The 24,489-nt window shown below is 39.7% G+C and overlaps 1 protein-coding gene across 4 annotated transcripts in view; it reads left to right on the forward strand.

The window, feature by feature from the left end:
* Positions 1 to 24,489, forward strand: part of LOC126284735 (transformation/transcription domain-associated protein) — a 392,578-nt gene that overhangs the window by 99,140 nt on the left and 268,949 nt on the right. For all 4 annotated transcript variants that reach the window (XM_049983877.1, XM_049983882.1, XM_049983889.1 and 1 more), the window contains exons 17-23: positions 1,668 to 1,834; positions 6,242 to 6,387; positions 7,836 to 7,980; positions 8,291 to 8,442; positions 16,667 to 16,764; positions 19,828 to 19,932; positions 24,178 to 24,353. In XM_049983877.1, coding sequence (XP_049839834.1) covers positions 1,668 to 1,834; positions 6,242 to 6,387; positions 7,836 to 7,980; positions 8,291 to 8,442; positions 16,667 to 16,764; positions 19,828 to 19,932; positions 24,178 to 24,353 — 989 coding nt within the window. The remainder of the gene's footprint in view (positions 1 to 1,667; positions 1,835 to 6,241; positions 6,388 to 7,835; positions 7,981 to 8,290; positions 8,443 to 16,666; positions 16,765 to 19,827; positions 19,933 to 24,177; positions 24,354 to 24,489) is intronic.

Here is a 24,489-nt window from a genome sequence, read left to right on the forward strand (position 1 = left end):
ATCCCACACCGCACAGTAGTATTCTAAAAGAGGATGAACAAGCGTAATGTAGGCATTCTCCTTAGTTGATCTGTTACATTTTCTAAGTGTCCTGCTAATAAAAAGCAGTCTTTGGTTAGCCTTCCCCATGACATTTTCTATGTGTTCCTTCCAATTTAAGTTGTTTGTAATTCTAATCCCTAGATATTTAGTTGAATTTACGGCCTTTAGGTTTGACTGATTTGTCATGTAACCTAAGTTTAACAAATTCCTTTTAACACTCATGTGGATGACCTCACACTTTTTGTTATTTAGGGTCGACTGCCAATTTTCACACCCTAAATCAATTTGCAATTTGCATTGGTCTTCTGTTGATGCTATTAGTCGATAAACAACAGTGTCATCTGCAAACAACCTAAGACAGCTGTTCACATTGTCTCCCAAATTGTTCATATAGATAAGGAACAGCAAAGGGCCTATAACACTACCTTGGGAAATGCCAGAAATCACTTCTGTTTCACTCAATAACTTTCCATCATTACTACGAACTGTCACCTCTCTGACAGGAAATCACAAATCCAGTCACATAACTGAGACAATATTTCATAGGCATGCAATCTACAAGCTGCTTGTGTGGTACAGTGTGAAAAGCTTTCCAGAAATACAGAATTGATATGAAATCTCTCTGAAGTGTAACACACAGTTGTTTTTCCTTATAAAATTTGACGATAGTTGTTTATGTATATTCAAAGTGACTGCAGTTATTTTGTCTAACTTCAGTAGAGGCAGTAGAGTCGCACCATTGTCTCTCTTCTTCTCAAAAGAATCGCACACAGAGCACACTAACTCGTGTCTCAACACTCAAAACATGAGCAGATCATTAAACTTTGCATTTAGCAGCCACCCTTTTTTGCACACTTCACATTCGTGCTTCAGACATTCTGCAGTGCAAAAAACGTACGCCACAGGGGTACAAAGCACACAAGGAAGCGGACTACAACTGTTAATGTTTATCAGCCACGAGTATCATCTGCAGCTGAGCATAGTAATTGCTACCTACAGTAGTAGAGAGGTTTGACTATTGTGAACAGAAAAGAAGGTGCAGCTACATGTGTTCTCTGATTGACTATTGTTATTGCGGCAGCCTTGTAAACAACTAGATGATCCATATAGACTGTCGTGCACCAACCTGCGGGTGCCAAAACACTCCTAAACTGTGAAAATGAGATTTCTGTGCCATTGGTGGGTTCCGGTCCGGCAGGGGTGAATAAGGGCAAAGTTCAGTATGCAGGAATTGTATTGCAATGTTTACTTTCACAGTTTTTGTCATGTAAAAATCATTGCCGTTGGTGAAGGAAACAGTAAGTGACAAAAGAAATGCTGGACTGACTAAGGATCCAACCACTGAGCTTTGGGTTTTTTGTTTGGGACTTGCTCACTTAGCCATTGTTATTTTCGCTGTAAGGACTGTGCTACTAACTGTCTGTTAAATCTTGGAGGCAATTTATGTCCACTTCTTGCATTCAAATTGCAGTTGTTCAGTGTTTTTTTTTAAACACCTCTCATTGATCTCTAATTTTGACAAGGCGTATCATTGGCTGAAATTCTTTCTTTTTATTTTAATCTTGTGGTTACTTGCATGTGAATTTCGCAGAACTATCTGTTCCATATAACTATTCCCTTCACAGGACTGAACAGCTTGCAGAGTGGTTTGCACAAGCAGCACATGAAGGACCTGTTTGTGGAGCTGTGCCTCACAGTTCCTGTCAGACTGAGCTCCCTGTTGCCATACCTGCCAATGCTCATGGATCCACTAGTATCTGCTTTGAATGGTTCTCACACTCTCATCAGCCAGGTCAGTGGTTTATCTTGGTGAAAAATGAAATATTTTGCAATTCTCGAATTCTGTTTTACTTATATATATTTTCTCTCTATTCACAACTCTTCCAGTGTAATTTAGGTGCCACAAATGTTCATAAGGACAAAATTGCTTCCTTAAAAATGAATTCATGTATGAAGATACTACCGTACCAAAGTCTGACCACTACACACATTCATAAATGAGAGGGATCAGAATAATCAGCCAAGTATTAATAAACAGAGAAGACTCATAACAGGCTATGCTGTAATTCCTGCTATGTTTTACTCTATAGAGTCACATTAATGTGGACCTGTGTTAGAAGATTAATAACCATCTTTTGCACTGTGAACCACTGTGAGATGTGCAGGAAGTATCAGTGAGATTCTGAAAGGTATCGACAGGGATGTGGAGCCGTGCTGACTCCGGTGCCGTGCCCAGCTGTGCTAGGTTTCTTGGTTGAGGATCCATGATGTGAACAGCCTGATTAAGTGGTTCTACATATTCTTGATTGGGTTTAATTTTGGGGCGTTTGGTGGCCAGGGGGTACGATAAACTCGTCCTGGCACTCTTCAAGCCACGCACATACACTGTGCGCTATGTGACATGTTGCATTTTCATCCCGGTATATATCTTAGTACTGAGGAAAAATGAATGGATGTAGGAGTGGGCATGGTTACCAAGGATAGATGTATACCTGTGGATCCATTGTGCCTTCCAGAATGACAGGATCACCCAGTCGCTCCTCCGTACTGAACCCTTCTTATGACTGTTGCATGGTGTTTGCTTTCAGCCATTCCATGCCAATGGAGAATAAGATTTGTCTGAAAAGGCCACCTGTTGCCGCTCTCAGACATCCAGTCACAATATTCGGAAGCAAATTCCAACCTTCGTCGCCGATGAACATGTATCGTATGTGCATGAACAAGGCGCTTGCTGTGGAGGGCCATACACAGCAATGTTCGCTGAATTATTGTTGAGTTGACACTGTTGGTAGCCCAGTTGGCACAGTTGGGAGCTCCTTAGTTCATCTGGGCAGTCACTTCAACAGTTGTACGTCTATTCGCCCACACACATTTCCACAGCCATCGCTCACCCCTGTCATCTATGGCATGTTGCACCACAGTTGCTTCGGCATCAGTTTTGAACAGCACCATTTTACCGTGCATGGTATACTTAACCTACAGTGGCACTTGAACGGCTTACAAACTTACCGTTTTGGAAATGCTTCCACCTTGGCTCGAAAGCCAATTATCTGTATTTCTTGATATCAGACAAATCATTCTGTTTCTGCATTATGACAATCTGCATTGTTTTCCTCCTGCTGCTGCTGCTGCCCTCCCCCTCTCCCTGACACACTTTTAGAGCCACACTGCCAATGGTACCGTTTGCCTCTGTAAGTGGCTATTGAACAAAGGCAGCAGTCACGTTAATGTGACTTGACAATGTACATAGAATATGCTGTGGAATTAGCCTCTTCCCTAGCTCATGTATTAAGAATCTATTGTGTAGCGAATAGTCCCGTGTGACTGTAAGAGCGCACAGATCACTACAGTTTACAGAAAGGGGAAAAGATAGTGTTCACAGATTTTAAGACAAATATTGCTGACATCAGTCTGTGCAAGACTTTGCTCAAATGTTATGACCTCTCTTGAGGGTAAAGCTTCTCTTCACAAAAGCTCACAGATTCTGTTTTCTTTATTCACACAACGTCTTCCAATTCGACATGGTGATAAGCAGGTAGATTCAGTTTCCCCAGATTTTCAAAAGGCATTAGACATTCTACCACACCACAGACTGATAATTAACATGTGGCGATAGAGAATATTTTGACAGATATGCAACTGACTCAATTAATGTTTTGACTATTACTATCCAGTACTAAGGACGTACACAGTGTGATGTTCCACTTGTTCTTCGCTGTGATATTTAGAGGCTATGTAAAGTCTAATTGGGAGCTAAGATTTTCTATTATTCAATCTTGTTCACCTTATTATTTCAGGACACTTGACAACCTCTTGCGATTGAATTTAATTTCTCGAAGTGCTACAGTTACTGCTGGAGTACAAACCCAACATTGAATTGTCAGAATAAATATGATGTTTCTGGCATATCGTATATTGCACTCTTGTGTACAGTGAATATTAGTTTTTTCTAACTTCGGGAACATCACAATAACATTGCAAAAGACTAAGCCCACAACTGGTCTGTCTTATTTAACAGGTTGCAGTTGAATGAATGCATTACTTTTCTTGTCCCTATGGCATCATAGGCATTTTTACCGTTTCTCTTCCTCTGTGACTTGCACCATATCTCCAAGACAGAACACAATAATACGGAATAAACTGCCTGACCAGCAGGTTCCACAAACATCATCTTGGCTTGCAGATACCCATTTCATGATACATGCACATAAATAAAACATACAGTCGAACAGTAGAGTATACAAATACATTGCGAAAGTAAACTTTTTATATTCATGATCAGTGTTCATTGGTTCAAATAACACTTGTGCAACATATAACTTCATCAAAGTGTTTGGTTACAATAACAAAGATTAGTGGAGGTCTCAAAGTAGATGGATGGATGTTACACTTTTTGGCAGACTGCATTTCAGTCCTAGTCATCATGATCATTAACATTGACATTTGTTCATTCACATATCTATGACAAAATTTATCTATCTAGTCAGTAATGTACACTACAAAAATATTCACCAGTAACTCCCAGACTCCCTCCAAAAATATTTCAGCCTTCTGGCAACGATTTTGAAATGATTTTGATGACTTGAAGTTTTATGTGACCCTGCACAAATGAAATAAGACTCATTATGAATAGGGATTTGGGAGATTCACAGATTTTGGCTCATCAGTCTTTTAGTCACTTTTATAATTTTTTGAAACATGAGCTGAAGTTTGCTGATTGTATTGGGAGGAGGAAAAGCAAATTTAGTGTTTTGCAGTAAGTCGAAAAATATCTGCATTAGAGCTTAATTACCTTTCATACCTTGCTGTCAAGCCTACCAAGACACCATTTTTGTAGGCAGTGATAGAATTTTCATTCATGTTTTTGACCTTGCCATGGTTTTTTTGTAAACAATTTGAGCATATCCTTCCAACCTATTGAGCCAACCTGTGTACATTGTGAAAGTTTCTATTTTGATTCTGCTCACAATTTCTCGAGCGTTTGTTTGAGTTACTAGTATGTATAGAAAAACTGACCCAGTCGTAGCTTCATTTGGAGTATACATTGAATTAAACCTTTTGAATGCAATATATCTCTTGGCTTTCACTTTGTGGGTGTATGTATGGTAGAAAAATTTGGACGAAAAAACATGCGTGATGGGTGTAGTCGGCAGGCGGAAGTCAGGAGTATGGCTAGGGAAGTGGTTTCCCATGACCGTATGTTAACAACAGGGCATCTTTTCCCTGACAAATCACCTGTTACATATGATAGATTTTGTGAGTCCCATAGAGCTTCACGAAAACATGTCACCAAAGGTGAGAGTCAGTTAACACTTCAAACAGGCAACCATTTTAGGTGGGAGTATCTTAACAGTGTTTAACTGTGCATTTGTTAGTCCTCCTAAGATATTTTCTAGTGGAGTAGGAGTTGCTTACTGATTCTTTAGGCTCATCTTTAGCAGCTAGACTTTTTATGATTGGTTACAAGCTTTTGAAATGCAAGTTCCTAAATAATTGGTAACTTTCCGGGGCAAAGTGAGTGATTGTACCATTATGAAGATTGTTCATATTGCTGGAATAAATTACATGAACAGAGGTGTTGTTTTGAAAGAGATATATGTAATTTAGGACAAAATCCATTAAGGAATAACTAAACTGAGAATTTATTGTAAGTATACCCAGTTTATTTATAAACTTCAAAGACAATGTTAAATTCACACCATTGTATACACCTCCCAAAATGAATTCATTATGAATTTTTGGTATCAGCTGTTAATATTTGGAATTTAACAAAGTCTATATCTCCCACATCCACGCTCTTTTCATTTCTGCGTAGATTGAATTGGTGCCTCATTCTAGTTTGAAACTGCATACATTCAGTTTTTTGACTTTAATGATGATACCTTGGCTAGAATTGATTTGTTAATTAATGTTGATTGGGATTACATCAACTCTTTCTGAAACCACAATTTGATTTGCTATTTATTTCAATATTTATACAATTTGTAGACAAAACAAGCTTGGCATCTGCTGATGCTACTGATAAAAGATCACTGATATACACAAGAAACCGCAAGGGTCTTGAGGATACGACATGTAGTCAGTTCCAGTTTCACTGGAGACTGATAGCAGTAAATGTGACTCCTAGTAAATGTGACTCCTAGCTAGATATGGCTTGAATATAAACAGTGTTTAATGTTTTTTTTATTTTTTTTTTAAGGGCCTAAGAACATTGGACTTGTGTGTGGACAACTTGCAGCCTGATTTCCTGTACGAACATATTCAGCCAGTACGTGCAGAGCTGATGCAGGCACTGTGGAGGACACTTCGAAATCCCTCAGAGCAAGTGGCACATGTGGCATTTAGGTATGATCAATTGTTCGTCTTGCCAGAATGATGAAATTACACTGAAGATGTAGCAGTAGGCAGCTTTATGCCTATTGCGGTAGTCTTAAGCTGACAAAGTTCCTTCCGAAGCAGTGATACAATATCCAAGAATATTTCATACATTAATGGTAAAAGAGAGTTTGCACATTGTGGTGAATTGTTTTATTTTGATTACACTGTTGGCATTAAAATCAGTGGAAACTTGACAACCATAAGATACCTAGGAGTAACTGTCCGTAGTGACCTGAAGTGGAACAACCATGTAAAAGAGAACAGTAGTGAAATCCAGGATGGAATGTAACAATATTATGAAAAGGATAGTTAAATAATCATCATAAAGCGGAGATGTTGAGTCGCAGATAGGCACAACAAAAAGACTGTCACAAAATAAACTTTCGGCCAACAAAGCCTTAGTCAAAAATAGACACACACACACACACACACACACACACACACACACACACACACACACACACACGGCACGCGCACATGCAACTCGCACACACATAACCACAGTCTCCGGCAGCTGAAGTCAGACTCCAGACAGTATGAAAAGCAAATGCCTGGCTGAGATACATTGGGGAAACTCAAGGAAATAAAATTCATTTTCAAAACAATGTGGCTTACAGATTACTTGTTTGGCTGATTCCTGAGTATTGTTCGTTCATGTGAGATCCCTCCCAATAGGATAAATAGAAGAGAGAGGAAGATCTCAATGAAGAGCAGTGCATTTCGTAACAGGTTCATGCAGTAAATGCGAAACCATAACAAAGATGCTCAACAAACTCGTGTAGTAGAAGCTATGAGGATCAATGTTTTTTTAAAAGGACCACTATATGGCACTGATAAGACGTGATGTTGCTGTTTATCTCCAGTTATGTTTTTCACAGAGTCAGCAAACCATCACAAATAATAGAAGTTCTTGTCATATTATTTGACTACTACTCTGATAAAGAATATTGTTTGAATGCACACAGGCAAAGGCTTATCTGTTATGCACAATATTAGGCTGATAATAGGATGTTGTTGTATTACACTGCTATTAAATTTACTTAATGTGTTCAGAGGACTTACCAAATGGGTCATTCAAGGAAGGAAAGAGGGACAAATATGATTGCTCAATGTCATGCTCAAGTACTTAGTCTTGCTCTGTCAAGCAGTACTGTGTATTACACCTACACAAAATTTTTGTGTCCTGTTTTCTTGTGTCTGGTTTGCTTTCAGTTGGTAAACTTCTTTCGACTATTGTTGCTGTGACACCATACTGTTTGCTGTCAATAGATGTGATTATAAAAAGAGCTGTTTAAACTAATATTTGTGATGTTCTTTAAATCATTTGATAGTTTTAAACAATAAAAATATATAGTCATGATGTTATTTAAATCATTTGATAGTTTTAAACAATAAAAATATCTGCTGTTTTTCAGAGTTCTTGGAAAATTTGGAGGAGGAAACCGTAAGATGATGGTGGAGCCTCAGAAACTGACATACAGCACAACTGACAGTCTTGGACCTGAGATGGCAGTCTGCTTCCAGGATCATTCCAGGCAGATAAACTTACCTGTGGAGAAGGTAACTTAAAACATTGTGTGCATCTTCCTGTTTCTGTGACACATTGACTAATCAATTAGATTTTGGATGTGCAGCTGCTCCATTTCTTCAGTTAATATTGTGGACGTATGCCTTTCCACTATCTTTCGAGTGTACTGACAGACGACTCATTTGGAAGATGGCAGACTGGTATATGGCTAAAATACCATTGAAGAAATAGTTTCAGTGGCTCCATGCCCAAATATAATGGATCTACTTAACATTAGTTTGTTTTAAGTTCAAATGTTTGTTATGATAGAAATCAACATAATGCTGTTTTCGTCTTTTCTAGATTATAGAAACTGCATTCACCGCCCTCAAGAGCAGCTCGACTGATCCGTTCTATAGGAGACAGAGCTGGGAAGTTGTCAATTGCTACTTAATTGCATCCATAAGCTTGGAGAATGATAGAAAAGATATGAAGAGGCTTTTCTCTCATCCAAGGTATGCAACAGAGACTGGAATAGTTGTTGTTTCATATCAGTTTACATCTCCCCCTCTAATTTTTTGTAAGAATAACCACCTGTGAGTACCAAACAAAGTAAACTACTTGTGGCATATTTTCTCTGTCTACTTCATCTTTTCGCTAATGCAGTAGGCAGAAACATCCATTGCAGGTTCACTTTTACATGTAAAAATGTGATCAGAACCATGGTTTTATATAATTTTCAAAGCAAACACTGCTTTTTCTTTCAGTTTATTACAATAGTTTTGTATGTGTAGCTGAAACTTTTAGCTTTTGATCAATGTCAACCCGTTTGATGAATGCTATTTAATAACTAGAAACCTGAACTGGTTAATTTATGTTATTGCTTCCAAGACTTGGCTTGAATATTTTTTCTGTTTCACTTAACTTTGGGATACAGTAGCTTAATATTTTTTAATGTTTGTGCTTTTCTGTTCGTGCAGATTTGTTTTGTTATTTCCGATCTTTCCGTCCTTTCTTCTTTTTCTTCAGAGACCGGGGCCATTTGTTTGTATTTGATATTGACTCGAAACTTCCTGTTCTTATGCCCCCCACCCCTTGCTTCCGTCCCCGCAGTTTTATCTGTGAGCATATTGTCAGTGATTTGGAGTCCAGCTAAGTCCCCCACTTCCTTAAAGTAATTATATTTATTTTTTTCTTCAGAAGTAGCTAAATTTTTGGTTGGTATGCAGACTTGGCTTCATTCTGCACATGTGTCCGTAAAAATAAATTTTTCTTTTCCTCATTGTGTCTTGAGGGTTTTGTGGTTGTCTTTATAAAGGGTTTAATTCAGTTTTATGGAACTTAGGGCCTAGGATTTTTCTTAGTATCTCCCTTCCTTTCATCTGCACCTTTCAGTTGGGTCATCGATGGTTATGGACAGTGTTTTGGCTTCTGCTTCCATTAACTTTTGCATTCCACGAGAGGGACTCCTTGTTATATGTTTTTTTGGGGTTCCAGTTCAACTGTGTTTCCTCCACATGTTGTTGCTTTTTTCTGAGGGGCATTTCAGCTGATACATTCTCTGAGATATTTGAATCCTTTGGCTGACACACACACACACACACACACACACACACACACACACACACACACACACACACACACAAAACTAACTTTAAAATGTTTTGGTGTTTTTTTATGTTTGTCCTAATTTTGTCTCTTCAGGTGGGCCTTTGAGACCTGTTTTTTCTGTTTATTTTTCCAGTCACGGGTTCTGTTCTTTTGCTGCTTCACATGTCTTGGCCAATATGGCCATATCATTTGTGAAAGCCTGGCCATTGACTTTGATGCCTTTTGTTTCTAGTCGGATTCCACTACAGGACTTTGTGTTCCACTCAATGAGTACTTTTTTTAGGGTGTGGTTAAATAGCAGTATGGTGAGTCCATCTTCTTGCTGTACACCAGTTTTTATCTGAAAAGATTTGGAGAGTTCTCCCATGAATTTAAATTTTGAGTATGTGATGGTAGAGATTTCTGTAATTAGGTTTGTGGTTTTGTCATGTAGATTGAGCAGTATGCTTTTTGAAAGTCAGTGAAAATGATAACATATGATTCTGCTCTTTAGTTTTGTTGAGCCACGAGATTTTTGAGATTTAGTATTTGTGCTGGGCAGGAACTTCCATTTTTGAAAACTGCTTGGTAATCTCCAAGTTGGTGGTCGATTTTGGGTTCTGCTCTGTTTAGTAACAGTCAAGTGAATAACTTGAATGAGATCCTCAAATAGATTAGGTCTGTTTTGGACCCTTTCATATGAAGCAGATGCATGAAGGCCATCTGTCATTCATCTGGAATTCTTTCATGTATCCTAATGTATTCAGATGGATTTGGGAGAGACTATGACATTTCTATATTGATATTCTTCCAGAGTTCAGCTGTGATTAGGTTTTCTCCTGAGGCCATATAGATTTTGAGATTTGATAAAATTGTTCTTCGATGGTAGGTGGTTTCGTGTTAATGTGGTTGTTGTTGAGGGGCACCCATTTTTTCAATGGATTCTTCACAGTTGAGGAGCATTTTGAAATATTATGACACTATTTTGCTGTAATCCCTGATGCTGTGGACAAATTTTGGTTTTTATCATGAAGCGGGAGGTTTAGTAGTTTGTATTTGGTTATTTTATGTTTAAAAGTCTTGAAAAACCTTGTTTTGATTTTGATGGTATTGTTTTGTCTTATTCAATTCTTTTGAGATTTTTATTCACTAATTTCCTTGCACTTGAAATGTTTTGTCTGTTACGTTTGTTTTTCTCTGATTGTCATTATTGCCATTCCTTTCTTCTTAGTTTAACACATAAGAACTCATGCCTTTGAAAGTTACATGGTCGGTCACACGTTAAGCATTTCTGCATCTACATATGCATTTGCATGGATACTCAGCAAATCACACTTAAGTGCCTGGCAGAGGGTTCATCGTACCACCCTCACAATAATTGTCTATTATTCCACTCTCGAACATCGTGCAGAAAAAAACGAACAGCTATATCTCCCCATGCGAGTGATGTACCTTTTTGTATTATGGTGATTGTTTCTCCCTATGTAGTTCTGTGTCAACAAAATATTTTCGCATTCAGAGGAGAAGGTTGGTTATCAAAATTTCATGTTAAGATCTCACTGCATCGAGATATGTCTTTGTTTTAATGATTTCACCCCCCCCCCCCCCCCCCTTTCGATCCTGTATCACGTCTGATGCATATTGACATTAATGTTATGGGCCTGTAATTGAGTGTATTGCTCCTATTGCCTCTCTTGTTTATCGGTATGACCTGTGAATCTTTATAGTCTTAGGTTACAGATCTTTTGTCAAGCGAGTGGTTGTATATGATAGTTAAGTATGGAGCTATGACATCAGCATACTCTGAAAGGAACCTAATTTGAATACAGTCTGGGCTGGAAGACTTGATTTTATTAAGTGATTTAAGTTGTTTCACTGCTCCGAAGACCTCTACCTCATAAGTTACTGATTATGGCAGCTGTTCTTTATGCAAATTCTGTAATATTTACTTTGTCTTCTTTGCCGAAGGAATTTTGGTAAGCAGTGTTTAGCAAATCTGCTTTGGCAGCACTGTCGTCAATAATATTTCCATTCCTATCACACAGAGAAGGCATTGAATTTGTCTTACCGCTAGCATACTTTACTTACAGCTGCAATCTCTTTGGACTTTCTGCCAGATTTCAACACAAAATTCCGCTGTGGAAACTACTATAAGTGTCTCTCTTAGAAGTCCGCATGTTCCGACCTGTTTCGTATATCATGGTGGATGGGCTCTGCTGTTTGTTAATTTATTTGGTATAAATCACAAACTGCTGTCTATATTGTTTTTGTGAATTCAAGCCACATCTGGTCTACACTTACATTGTTAATTTGGAGGGAGTAGAGTAGTTTCTCAGTAAGGCACCAAGTGAATTTTTATCTGCCTTTTTGAACTGAACAGAGTTGACATGTACCACTGGCTTTTTAAGCACCTGAAACATCAGTTTCCTTGGTAAATCATTTTATAGTATGCTGTAGAGGATAAGAAATTGGATTGTGCTCCTACATACATCTCCTAGTCACGCCAAAATTCTTTCTTCTTATACATCCATGTACAAAAATACAAAATGTTGTTGTTGAGTGATGATATATATACTTAGCCATCGTAAATAATAATAATAAAAAAAAAAACCCCTGCATACTGACACGATAACGGTTCACACGGGTCAGGGGACGTATGAAACACGGTACTGAGTGAACGAGAACCCTCTAGGCATTGTTTGCAAAATGCTGAGTGTTTTAAAATTTTGGTGAGCAAAATGATAATAGCATGAGTGCTTGTGGGTTAAGAAGTCTGTCACATTCTTCTGCCCACCAGCCATGTTTTGACCTTCATTATGGGAGCTAGTTGTTTGGCTTTAGTTATTCGGACTTCTTTTATATGACTTCAGTTTTAGTTTTGCGCGTCTTCTGTCACAAGGGGAAATGCTCTTGAGCTTTAATCTCTCTTTCTGGATTGTGTATTTTTCCTTTTGCGGTTGTGGCTCGGTTTTGAGGATGATTTTTAGTTATATTTTAAGAAGGTAGTGATAAGAATGTAGGTTGGCTGTCCTAAGGACTTCGACATTTTGTGTTTCTATATAGAACTTTTGTGCGATAGCCACGTGATACAGTTGGAATTTATGTAGATGTGTGTGTGGTGAGATCCTTGTTTTCTGTTTTAAAGGTACCTTTTTAAAGGGTGTGGATTTCAAGATAATATTGTTTGCTTTAAGATAATATTGCTTTCTTTGCATAGTTCTTTCATTTTAATGCCACTTGGGTTAGTTCTGTTATGTATTGGATAGTTTCCAACAATTTTTAGGGTTCCGTAATTCATTTGGTAAAAATTGAACACTTCAGGATCACTTAGTCCATCTGTCTGTCGAAACTCGAGAATGGGTAGATGTGTCAAGTTGAAATTTATGTCACATGCTGAAGTCCTATAGTTACTTGGCAGTGTAGTATATGTAAGTTTCTAAGTCGATGCAATCAAAAGATGCAGCCATTTATGTTACACATTTTGATCTCGCAAATTCACTCATCAAAACCTAAACAGTACTTTTCATTGACCTAAAGTCACAAAAGTAAGCAAGCAGCAAACTTCCACAGTGAAAGTAAAGGAAAAATCTGAAAATCATTAATTTGTAATTATGTTATGAAAGGATATAATGGACCCCCCCCCCCCCCCCCCCACACACACACACACACGGTACATTCCGAAAGTAATGCAATTGAATTTCCCGCGCCGCTCCTAGTAGTCGGAGTGGGAGCGGGCCACATGGAGTAGGTGGGGGGGACGCTAAGCTTTGCCGCGAAACCGGTTTCAGTGCTCTCCAAGCTGTGGAAGCGGCAGGACGTCTGTTATTGTAAACCTCTGCGTGCCGACCGTGTCACGGAAAAAATGGAATCGACGATCGAGCAACGTTACACGATTAAGTTTGGTGCTAAACTGAACAAATCTTTTGAGGAGACTAACAAAATGATTCGTGAGGCTTACGGGGACTCTGCTCTGTCCTACTCACAAGTTTCGAGGTGGTTAAAGGCCTTTAAGGAAGGCCGGGAAGAGGTTCACGACGAACAACGCTCTGGGCGGCCGTCAACCAGCAAAACCGACAACAATGTGGCTCGTGTGCGACAACTGTTGGACTCTGACCGTCGATTGAGTATCAGGATGGTTGCCAATGAACTGAACTTGTCGTCTACTGTTGTTTTTCGCATTGTTACTGAAGATTTTGCGATGAGGAAAGTGTGCGCCAAGCTCGTGCCCAAGGTGTTGTCAGATGACAAAAAGACCAACCGAGCGGAAATTTCAAGTGAACTTTTGCAACGTGTTGAAATTGAACCTGATTATTTGGACAACGTCATCACTGGTGATGAAACCTGGGTTTTTGAATACGACCCAGAAACAAAACGCCAAAGCTCTGAGTGGCACACTGATCAGTCCCCCAAGCCCAAAAGGGCAAGAATGAGCAAATCAAAAGTGAAAACAATGCTCATTGTCTTTTTCGACAGCAAAGGAGTGGTCCATAAGGAGTTTGTTCCTCAAGGACAGACAGTTAACGCTGCCTACTACGTGGATGTGCTGGAAAGACTCCGCAAAAGGGTCATCAGGACGAGAAAGGACATCTCCGCTACCTGGCAACTCCATCACGACAACGCGCCTTGCCACAACGCGCTACGAGTCCGCGAGTTCCTGGCCAAACACCAGGTGCCAACGCTGCCCCACCTCCCCCTATAGTCCTGACCTCGCCCCAGCTGACTTCTTTTTGTTTCCTAGGATTAAGTCAGCCCTGAAAGGAACCCGTTTTTCGTCCATAGACGAGATCCAATCCGCCGTGACGAAGACCTTGCGAGAGGTCCCAGAAGACGCCTTCCAGGGCGCGTACCGGTCATGGCAGAGTTGCTGGAAAAAATGTGTAGACGCCCAAGGACAGTACTTTGAAGAATTTTAAGTGTTTGTGCAAATCTGTTCAATAAATTACTTTAAAAAAAATAATTGCATTACTTTCGGAACGCACCCTGTATGTGTGCGCGGACATGACCATTCTCTTGCAGCTGAAGGTAGACTATGAGCAACAATGCATTATGGGAGAGACAACAGGTTGGTGGGACTAAGGAGGACACTGGAGTGGGGAGGGGGAAGGATAGCAGGGGAGGATAGCAGGGTAAGGATGGGGTACAGTAAAAGGCTGCTTGTGGGAACATACAGGTACAAGGTGGAGAGAGGATAAGGCAGCTAGGTGCAGTCTGGAAGTTAGGTGAACGGATGGAATTGGGGGAGGGTTGCAGAAAAGGAGAGAAGTAAAAAGACTGAGGGTGTGTTGGTGGAATAGTGCAGTGTTGGAATGAGAACAGAGAAGGGGCTAGATTGGTAAGGACAATGACTAACGAAGGTTGAGGCCAGGTGGGTTATGGTTGCATAAAATATACTATAGGGAGAGTTTCCACCTGCACATTTCAGAAAAGCTGGTGTTGGTGGGAAGGATCCAGATGGCACAGACTGTGAAGCAGTCATTGAAATGAAGAATGTCAAGCTGAGCAGCATCCTCAGTAACGGGGTGGTCTGGCTGTTTCTTAGCCACATCCAAGGGGCAGGCAGCTTTTTGGTTGTCGTGCTCATGTAGAATTCAGCACAGTGCTTGCAACTTAGCTTGTAAATCACATGACTGGTAGCACTGCCTTTGATGGGATAGCTGTTGTTAGTGACTGGACTCCAGTAGGTGTTGATGGGAAGATGTATGATACAGGTCTTTTGCCTAGGTTTATTACAGGGATATGAGCCATGAGGTTGGGGGCAGGGGTTGAGTAGGGATGGACGAGGATACTTTGTACGTTTGGTGGGCGGTTGAAAAACACTGTGGGAGGGGTGGGAAGGATAGTGCATAGGACATTTTCTCATTTCAGGGCATGACAAAAGGTAGTTGTTGAAACACTGGTGGAGAACTACCTCTCATTTGGATCCTCCCAACAACACCAGATTTTCTGAACTTGCGCAGATGTGATGTCTCCGTGCAATATATTGTGCATTCCTGTAACCCTCCTGACCTCAACCTTCGTTCGTCATTGTCCTTACCTACCAAGCCCCTTCTCTGTTCCATTCCAGCTCTACACAGCCCTCTATTCCACGAACGCACCCTCAGTTTTTTTACTTCTCTCCCTTTCCTCCCCCTCACCCCGTCCGTCCGTCTAACCTCCAGACTAAACCTAGTTGCCTTATCCTCTCTTCACCTCATTTCTGTATGTTCCCACAAGCAGCATTTTACCATCCCCCACACCTGGCCTGCTATCCCTACCTGTCCCCACCTTATCCCCACAACCTGGGTGTGTCTCCCATTGTGCACTGCTGCTCGCGGTCTGCCTTCAAAACACTGTAGTCATGTGTGAGAGTCGACTCTACGTGTGTGTGTGTGTGTGTGTGTGTGTGTGTGTGTGTGTGTGTGTGTGTGTGTCTGAAAGCTCAGTTTCTGACAGTCTTTTTGTTGTGACTATCTATGACTCAGCATCTTCATTATGAACTGTTCATGGGCATAACTAAGTTTTTACAGAACCGTCAAAGTGCGAGTTGTCCGTGCATCTGATCTTTCTTTCTTCTTCTTATTTTTATTTTATTTTTTATTATCTCCCCCCCTCCCTCTCCTTGGTCACTGAAGTCCCCCCAGTGAGCAAGAATTTGTGTTCCTGTGGAATTTTTTGCATGTCATGTAGTTGGTCTTAAGAGTTTCACTTTTTCTTTTTTATTGTCTCCGTTTATACTCTAGAGGTTTGAAAGTTAAAATGGAGAATCTATCAGATGAGTCAGAGTTGATAATGGAGTCCAAAATATTTTTGTTTATTTTGAAACACATGTGTCGGCTTGTGCCTCGGACTGGACCCTTGCTTTTTGTACGCGATGCGAACCCTATGTTCTAGAATTGCTAGTCCAGCAAAGTATGTAGGAGAGTGTAAGATAAGTGTGTATGGTGAGGAGAACTACTTGCAAATGCAAATCTGTGGGGGAGAACATGCCAAGATTTGTATATTGATAGGTCAGTCAGTAAGGCTGTAGCCCACAAAAGGCACGGTTCTGTTTTTGCATATATTTTTGATATGTCAGGAACCTTCATCATTGACTGCTTTGTAGGTAAGTTTGATTGTGATTTTGTTTTCCCTCAGAATTATGTTTTGAGTAACACTTACCTGTTTTCACAGCTTCACAGAGCAGAGTGTCAAGATAAATCCAATACAAGGTGTCCCATATAAATGCCCTGATGCCAGATCCAGGGCAACTCATCAGACTGCTCTTACAGGTAACTGAATAATTTCTGCTAAGTGTTGGGAGGGAGATGATGCACGTATAAGAGAGTGGTTGTAAATGTTAGGAAAGGAAACTTGTAGTCTAACTTGGGTTGTTGGGGGGAGGAGACCAGACAGCGAGGTCATCGGTCTGGTTTAACTTGCTGAAGTATGGTGCAGAATGTACAAATATGCAAGTAGAAACATTCAACATTCTGTGTTTCTGTTTCACTTATGTTTTGTTCACATAGACAGTCTGTGGAAGAAACCAAAGCTTGAAAACTACAGATATTAACGAATCCACCGAATTTTTAATCATCACATTAGACAGGAAATGTTGAATGCTTGTCAGATGTTTTCTGTCAGATATGCTGCGACCCATTAGTGGCTTTAGGTTACTGTGGAGTGATACAATTGTATAGGGAAAGAAGTTCGCAGAGAGTAAATTGTAATGAAAGTAGTAGTCACCACCGTAGGCGCAGCAGATTCTATGACTTCATAATCGGAAATAAAGTTGCACAGAAGAATAATTATATTACCTTTAACTGCAGGAAGTGCCCATGTCATCAATCTTTTGACAAGCATTTCCTCACGTTCCATCGATCCAAACTATTTGCTCAAAATTAATGTCTTAATTTATGTCACAGTGTGCCTATTTAGCTCAATCTGTCAACAATTTATGGCCTGAAATAATTTACTATTTGAAACTGAGACTTGTGAGAACTAGCCCCAATGCTAGTTTACTGCTGTCTAAGGTTAATATTTGTGCATTTGGTATGAAGCTTACCTAAAGTAGGAGTGCTCAGTAATGATGATAATTAAATATGTTATGCCAAATCGTGTCCGAGTGTTAGAAGCAACATTGTTTTATGCATTTCTAAATATTTCTCTTCTTAACTAATGTATTTATTACTTGACTGCGGTAGTAATTTTCTGTATTTTGCCTGATTCAGAAAGTCATTTTATTTTCCATATTATTCACTTGAACTGTTCACATCGCAATTGTAATCAGTAGTTGAAAGAACCGGAAAGTTCACTTACGTTCCTTTCACAGGTTTCTTGGTTTTTCACTTTCGGTTTGCATGTTTTGAACTTCACTTACGTCTGCATCTCCAGCAGTTGAGCAATCTTGCTGACATTTCGGAAGGTTCTGTTCACTTTTTTCTTCTTGAAGTTTCGTAATGAGTGTCTTCAGCCCTTCAGCAAACTGTAAGCTACATAAGTGATCAGCTTTGTAATTTCGCCTTTACAATTGGCACACTCTTTATAAAACCAAAATTTATATTTCCACGGAGACACAAGCCTAATAAGTTGTTGAATTAATTTGTAGCTTGATGTCAAGTTTTGTAGGGCAGTCAGGGAGATGGATTATTGTAATAACTGGAAAAAGTATTTTCTCTGCTATATTTCAGAGTAATGTGTAACAAACAATTATTTGAAAGGCAGTAAAATTTTAATTCAGTAAAAAAGTGAATCCACCAAGTAGTTTTGATTTTTGGAGAGGTCTTTTTTAAATGGTAGCAGGTCATTGGACAGAGCACTACAGGAGATGCAGGTATAAGCTCTCATCCCATAATTTTGAGAGATCTGACTGAGATAGTGTTGGTTGGCTGTCGGTCTGTAGGGTGGTAAGACTTCAGCCACAACTGCACAAAAAACTAAACTGTAGCCGAACTGTACTGGGTGTAACTGTAGCTATTTAACAAACAAAATCAACCATAACAGCTGGTAAGATTTTTCTGGAATGAAATATGACATCCTTTAACTTAATTTATTCGTCTTAGACAGTGGAAACATGCCTGACTGTGTCACACTAATTCCTTTGGTGATACTAAAAAAAAACTACGGACTATTCAGCATTCCTATTCCAGTGAAATATTTGCTCCAGTGTGCCAATAAACACTTTATAATTTGCCTTTGCAGTTTTATGGCTCACAGTCTAATGTGTACAGAATGTGGATTGAGAGTAATATGAAGAAAGCTGAAAATAATTATAATTACCAGAAACAAGAATACCGAGAAACTTACCATCAACACTGGTGATCACGTAGTAGAGGAGAGCAAAATAACCAACAGTGGATAGAGCAAGGGCATAGAAAACAGACTAGCACTCTCAAGAAGGGCATGCCTCCTGGTCAAGAAAAGTCAACTAATATCAAACTAGGCCTGTATTTGAGTGAAAAATTTCTGAAAATGTTATTTTGGAGTGCAGCATTGTATGTTACTGAAACATGGACTGTGGGAACACTGGAACAAAATAGTATTGAAGCATTTGATATCAGCTACAGAAGAATGTTGAAAATTAGGTGGATTCATATGGGTAAGGAATGGTGTGATTCTCTGCAGAATTGGTAAGGAAAGGAATATATGGGAAACACTGACAAGAAGAAGGGACAACATGATAGGACATGTGCTAAGACCTTAGGGAATAAATTCCATGGTACTAAAGGGAGGTGTAGAGAGTAGAAACTGTAGAGGGAGATGGAGATTGGAATACTTCCAGCAAAGAACAGAGGACATATGTTGCATAAGTGCTATTCTGAGATGAAAAGGTTGACATAGGAGAGGAGTTTTGGGTAGGCCGCATCAAACCAGTCAGAAGACTGATTATATCCCCTTTCTCCCAGACATGTTTGGAAGGAGATCAGAGGTACACGTGATGATGAGGTAAATGATACGTGATCCAGGAAGTGGAGAACACAACAGGCTTAGAATTAATGCTGTCTTTGAAGAACATAAAGGCTCTAGGGTTATGGAGTTAACATAGCAACTGTGAATAATGGTTCTTTAACCTCACTTAAGTTTCTGGAAGTGGAATACAAAATCGTTTACCTGTCAGAAATGCATTTAATAGTTGTAATCTGAAGTATCCCACATTGAAAACCAGCTGCTAAGTCAACTTTATAACTGTGTTCTGTTCCACACTCTTGAAATTATTGTGCAGTACCAATGAAATAATGTTATTTCTGGATTGTATTATACAGCCGGAGTGATTACCTAGAACAAAGGTTTTGAAAATGATGCCAAATATGTAAAAGGTGACACTGCAGCTCATTGTTTTTCTTTTTCCCACACAGCAATGTTGGTAGCTGCTGCAATAAAGGAACTACGCTCGCATGTTCTGCAGACACTTTTGTTCGTGATCAGTCACTACACGATGGTTGCAATATCCCAACAAGCAGGTAAGGCAAATGTTTCTGTGAATTAACTGCTGAGTTCATTACATTACTTTTATTATGAGCAGACTAACAACTCATATGTCTCTCTTCAGTACATGTAAGAATTCAGTGTATGCAAATGCCAAATTTCTTGATGAATTTTGCTCGAGAAATTCTTCTGTTATCAACTGACAAATAATTTCATTTGATTTATATAAATTTATTACTTGAAGAAAAAATTCTTAGATATCATACCAGATGAGTGTCAAAGTGGCACGATGTTTTGACGTCAAATCAAGACTGTGTCATGAGGTAATCACATGAGGTGACATGCTCTCAGTTTGTCTGATTCGCATATATTGTTTATACCTCCCCTGATCACCTTTTGCTACCGAGCGAGGTGGCGCAGTGGTTAGCACACTGGACTCGCATTCGGGAGGACGATGGTTCAATCCCGTCTCCGGCCATCCTGATTTAGGTTTACCGTGATTTCCCTAAATTGTTTCAGGCCAATGCCGGGATGGTTCCTTTGAAAGGGCACGGCTGATTTCCTTCCCTAACCCGAGCTTGCGCTCCGTCTCTAATGACCTCGTTGTCGACGGGACGTTAAACACTAACCACCACCACCACCACCACCACCACCACCACCACCACCACCATCACCTTTTGCTACTGTTGTGTGGCCAGAAATTGATCTTTGTGTCTGGTGTGAAATGTGCAATGATGGTATTTGCTTTACTGATAGCATATCTATTGTCCCATTTAATAAAATTTTCTGAAAGACATTTTTTCACAGCCTCTTTTGATGACACTGTACCATTAGGAGGCAGCCTGCACCATGATTTTTGTATTCATACTGTAGACTGTCTTGCATCAACTCAGTGTTACACACCTTTCTTCAACCAGGAAACAGTCATTTTTAGTGGTGTACTTTTGATTCTCCTCCAAGTCAGTCCGGATCTGTCCTTTATACATCCAGTGATTGACCAACAACTTGCATCCATATAAATAAAAATGTAAAAGTTCATTTGTACAAAATTGTATATCTCTGGAAGTTCTTCACTGATTACTTTGAAATTATGGCCCGATATTTCATTTGAATACACGCATTTTTATGTATTACTGGAATGCCCAAACTTGCGCGTGCACACTCATCTGCTCTCTCTCTCTCTCTCTGTGTGTGTGTGTGTGTGTGTGTGTGTGTGTGTGTGTGTGTGTGTGTGTGTGTGTGTGTGTCTGACTGTTGCTGGCCACATGTTTCTGTGTCTCAGTCTGGTTAAATAGAAAAGAAAAAGCATACATTTCCAATATGTACGAGAAATGAATATATGTCACAATCTCCTTCATCCCCTTTCTTATCCTTCCCCTCTCTCTGTACATCACCTCCTCCCCCGTGTCTGCATCCATATTCTTCTCCTCCCCTCTCTCCACTCTTCTGCTCCCCCTTCCCCCCCATTTCTGTATCCAATCTCCTCCCACCCCCTTTCTGCATCAATCTTCTCCATGCCCTCTCTCCACGACCATCTCTTTCTTACCACTTTCTATGATGTTTCCTCCCATCCCTACTAAGCAATGTGGCACAGTGGTTAGCACAGTGGATTCGCTTTCGGGAAGAGTATGGTTCAAACCCACGTCTGACCATCCAGATTTAAGTTTACTGGGATTTCTCTAAATTGCTTCATGCAAATGCCGGGATGGTTCCTTTTAAAAAGCATGGCTGATTTTCTTGCCTAATCCAAAGTTGCACTCAGTCTCTAATGACCTCATTGTCAATGAGATGTTAAACAGTAACCACCTGCTCCTCTTCCTCCTCCTCCTCCTCGGGCAACGTTCCCAGCCCCCTCCAACCCCCCCTCACTCTCCCTCCCTCCCTCTCTCCCTCCCCCTCCCCCTCCCTCCCTCCAACCTTGAGTTTTGTTTATAATTTTGTTACAAATTCTGATTCTGTATTAGTATTGTTCTAATCTTAAGCCATAAATACAATTTTTCTGTTTGCTAACAACATCCCCCCCCCCCCCCTTGCCCCCTCTCTCTCTCTCTCTCTCTCTCTCACACACACACACACACACACACACACACAATATAACACTGCTTTTACATTCCCAGAATTAATGTTTTCTCATTATTTACAACATTTTTTATTGTTCGCACCAAGTTTCCTATGCTAACAATGTCAGTTTGGTCCAATTTTGCATTAACACATCCATAATTTTCCTATGATTTACACTTCATGATCAATGTTTTTAGTGTGACATTAAATTATGGCATGGCATTGGCCTTCAAGTAGTGTTAACAAATATTACATGGTTAATTTCTTGACCCGAGGATGCTGTTCTCAGCAAATCTGAATTGTTAAATTTCGCAACAATTTGCGATTTATCTCCTGCCGCTGCCCCTCAGCAGTGTGGCTGATAGGAGGAACTAGGTTTGTTCGAAGAAAGGTATCATGGCTGATTAAAACTGTTTTCAAAGTGTCTCTGACTCTATATTGTGCATGCGGAGCTTTGTGATCATGGCACCTTTGTGTTACTCAGACACATATTTTGCGCATTTCGGTGTTTAGCCACTTGCAGCACTTGGTCAGTGATGTTATTCCAACCTCCTTGCCTTTGCTCTCACTTTGTGTTTCTCAAATGTTTCTGGTTGAAATAGTAAACTGCTGTGCCAGTTACACATTTTTCATGCTTAGCAATAAATGTTTTGAGAATTTGCTGTTGTTGTCAGGTGCAAATATTTACGTAAGTATTTCTTGTAATGTTTCTCAAACAAACAATGTAAATGATGGTTTGTGTGTGTGTGTGTGTGTGTGTGTGTGTGTGTGTTTTCCTACATAATGGAGGAGGCAGACTATCGTAATCTGCACACGAAGCATGGAATGCATTTGAACTATGAAGGGAAAAGATTTGTTTGTGATCGTGTTAGTGAAATAATTAAAGAAAGACTTGTAAGGGATAGAACAACTTATCAGACACATATGCAGACATCACACAAAATACTCATGTAAATATTTGCATTTGGCAATGAGAATAAATCCTTGAACCGCATTGTGCTAAGCATGAAAATATTTCGTAAATAGTGCAGTGTTTCATCATTTAAATAATTAATGACAGTTGCAGGCTTCCCAGAGGGGGGAGGAAGACAGATGGTGACAGTTGGAAGAAGGCGGTAGATGTATGTCCCATTTCCTTATGTGTGTAGCACTTCTCCTTTTGATCAGACTGAGACACATTAATGAGTGGCAGGATACAGTCAGTATATATGGATTTCCATTATTTATATACTATTCAGGAATTTCAAGTACTGTTTCATTTTTGTTAGCTCTCTTTGTTACGCATGTTGTTTTCCTCTTTTCCCCCTGTAGTCTCCTTCATCCCATGTTGTAGGTATTATAAGCCTATTTTGTGGCTGTCCGCCCCCCGGTAGCTGAGTGGTCAGCATGAAGGAATGTCAATCCTAAGGGTTCGGGTTCGATTCCCGGCTGGGTCCGAGATTTTCTCTGCTCAGGGACTGGGTGTTGTGTTGTCCTAATCATCATCATTTCATCCCCATCGACGCCCAAGTCGCCGAAGTGGTGTCAAATCGAAAGACTTGCATCAGGCGAACGGTCTATCCGACGGGTGTCCCTCATCACACGACATTATTTTGTGGCTTTTGTTTACCATCTATAACTTTACAGCATCATGCTGTTTGGAGGTGGTGCATGTGTGTTCTGTAAGATAGGGAGGGGAAAGTGGGACAGTGGAAGGTGATAGAATCCATAATTGACCAAACTTTGGTGAATTGTATCACCTGGGAGATGCCCACCATGCCAAAGGCAATAGAGAGGGAAAACAATTTTTATTTACATATGAAATGTTGATACCAGTCAGTTAAAGGTGACACATTTCCCTCAACTATGAGAAAAAAAAACATCAAGGGAGTTAGTAATTACTATATTTACTATTTTTTGAAAACCTAATGGGATAAAACAGTGATTTGATTGGATAATTTGGTCAAATAATCAAGACATTATTATTTTATACTTTATTTATGACTGTGGTGACATACATTTATCATTTTCTTGTATGAATTATTTTAATTTTCTGGCATGTTTGAAAATAATATTTCAAAGTTCGAATGCAGTTTTGGAGGCTATGTACAATAATTGAAAAATTCTTTTGGGAAATCTGTAAAACACTATTCTTCTACATATTTGGTGGAATTACAAATGAATTAATTTAATATGGCTTTTTTTCTGCAGTCTGTTGATGTAAATTTTTATTTCAACAGGTCCATTTTCAATGTCCGCTAGACAGTCTGCTTTGGTCGGGATGGATCCTCTTGTGCTGATTGATGCCCTTGCGGTAATAATGGGACATGAAGAGAAAGAACTGCTGAAACCTGGCAACCTAGCTTTGATACTTATCCTAGAAACAGCAACCAACATTCTGGGCACAAAACAGCGAGTAAGTCATCTTTTACTCTTATTGGGTGGAACCTGCTTCTAGCCTTAGAATTTTGATTACGAAGGACAGCCAAAGAAATGAAGAAAAAAGGAGAATGAGTGTACTATACCAATCATGACATTCACTACCTATTCCT

This window comes from Schistocerca gregaria, chromosome 1 (genome assembly GCF_023897955.1).
Source record: "Schistocerca gregaria isolate iqSchGreg1 chromosome 1, iqSchGreg1.2, whole genome shotgun sequence".
Classification (NCBI taxonomy): domain Eukaryota; kingdom Metazoa; phylum Arthropoda; class Insecta; order Orthoptera; family Acrididae; genus Schistocerca; species Schistocerca gregaria.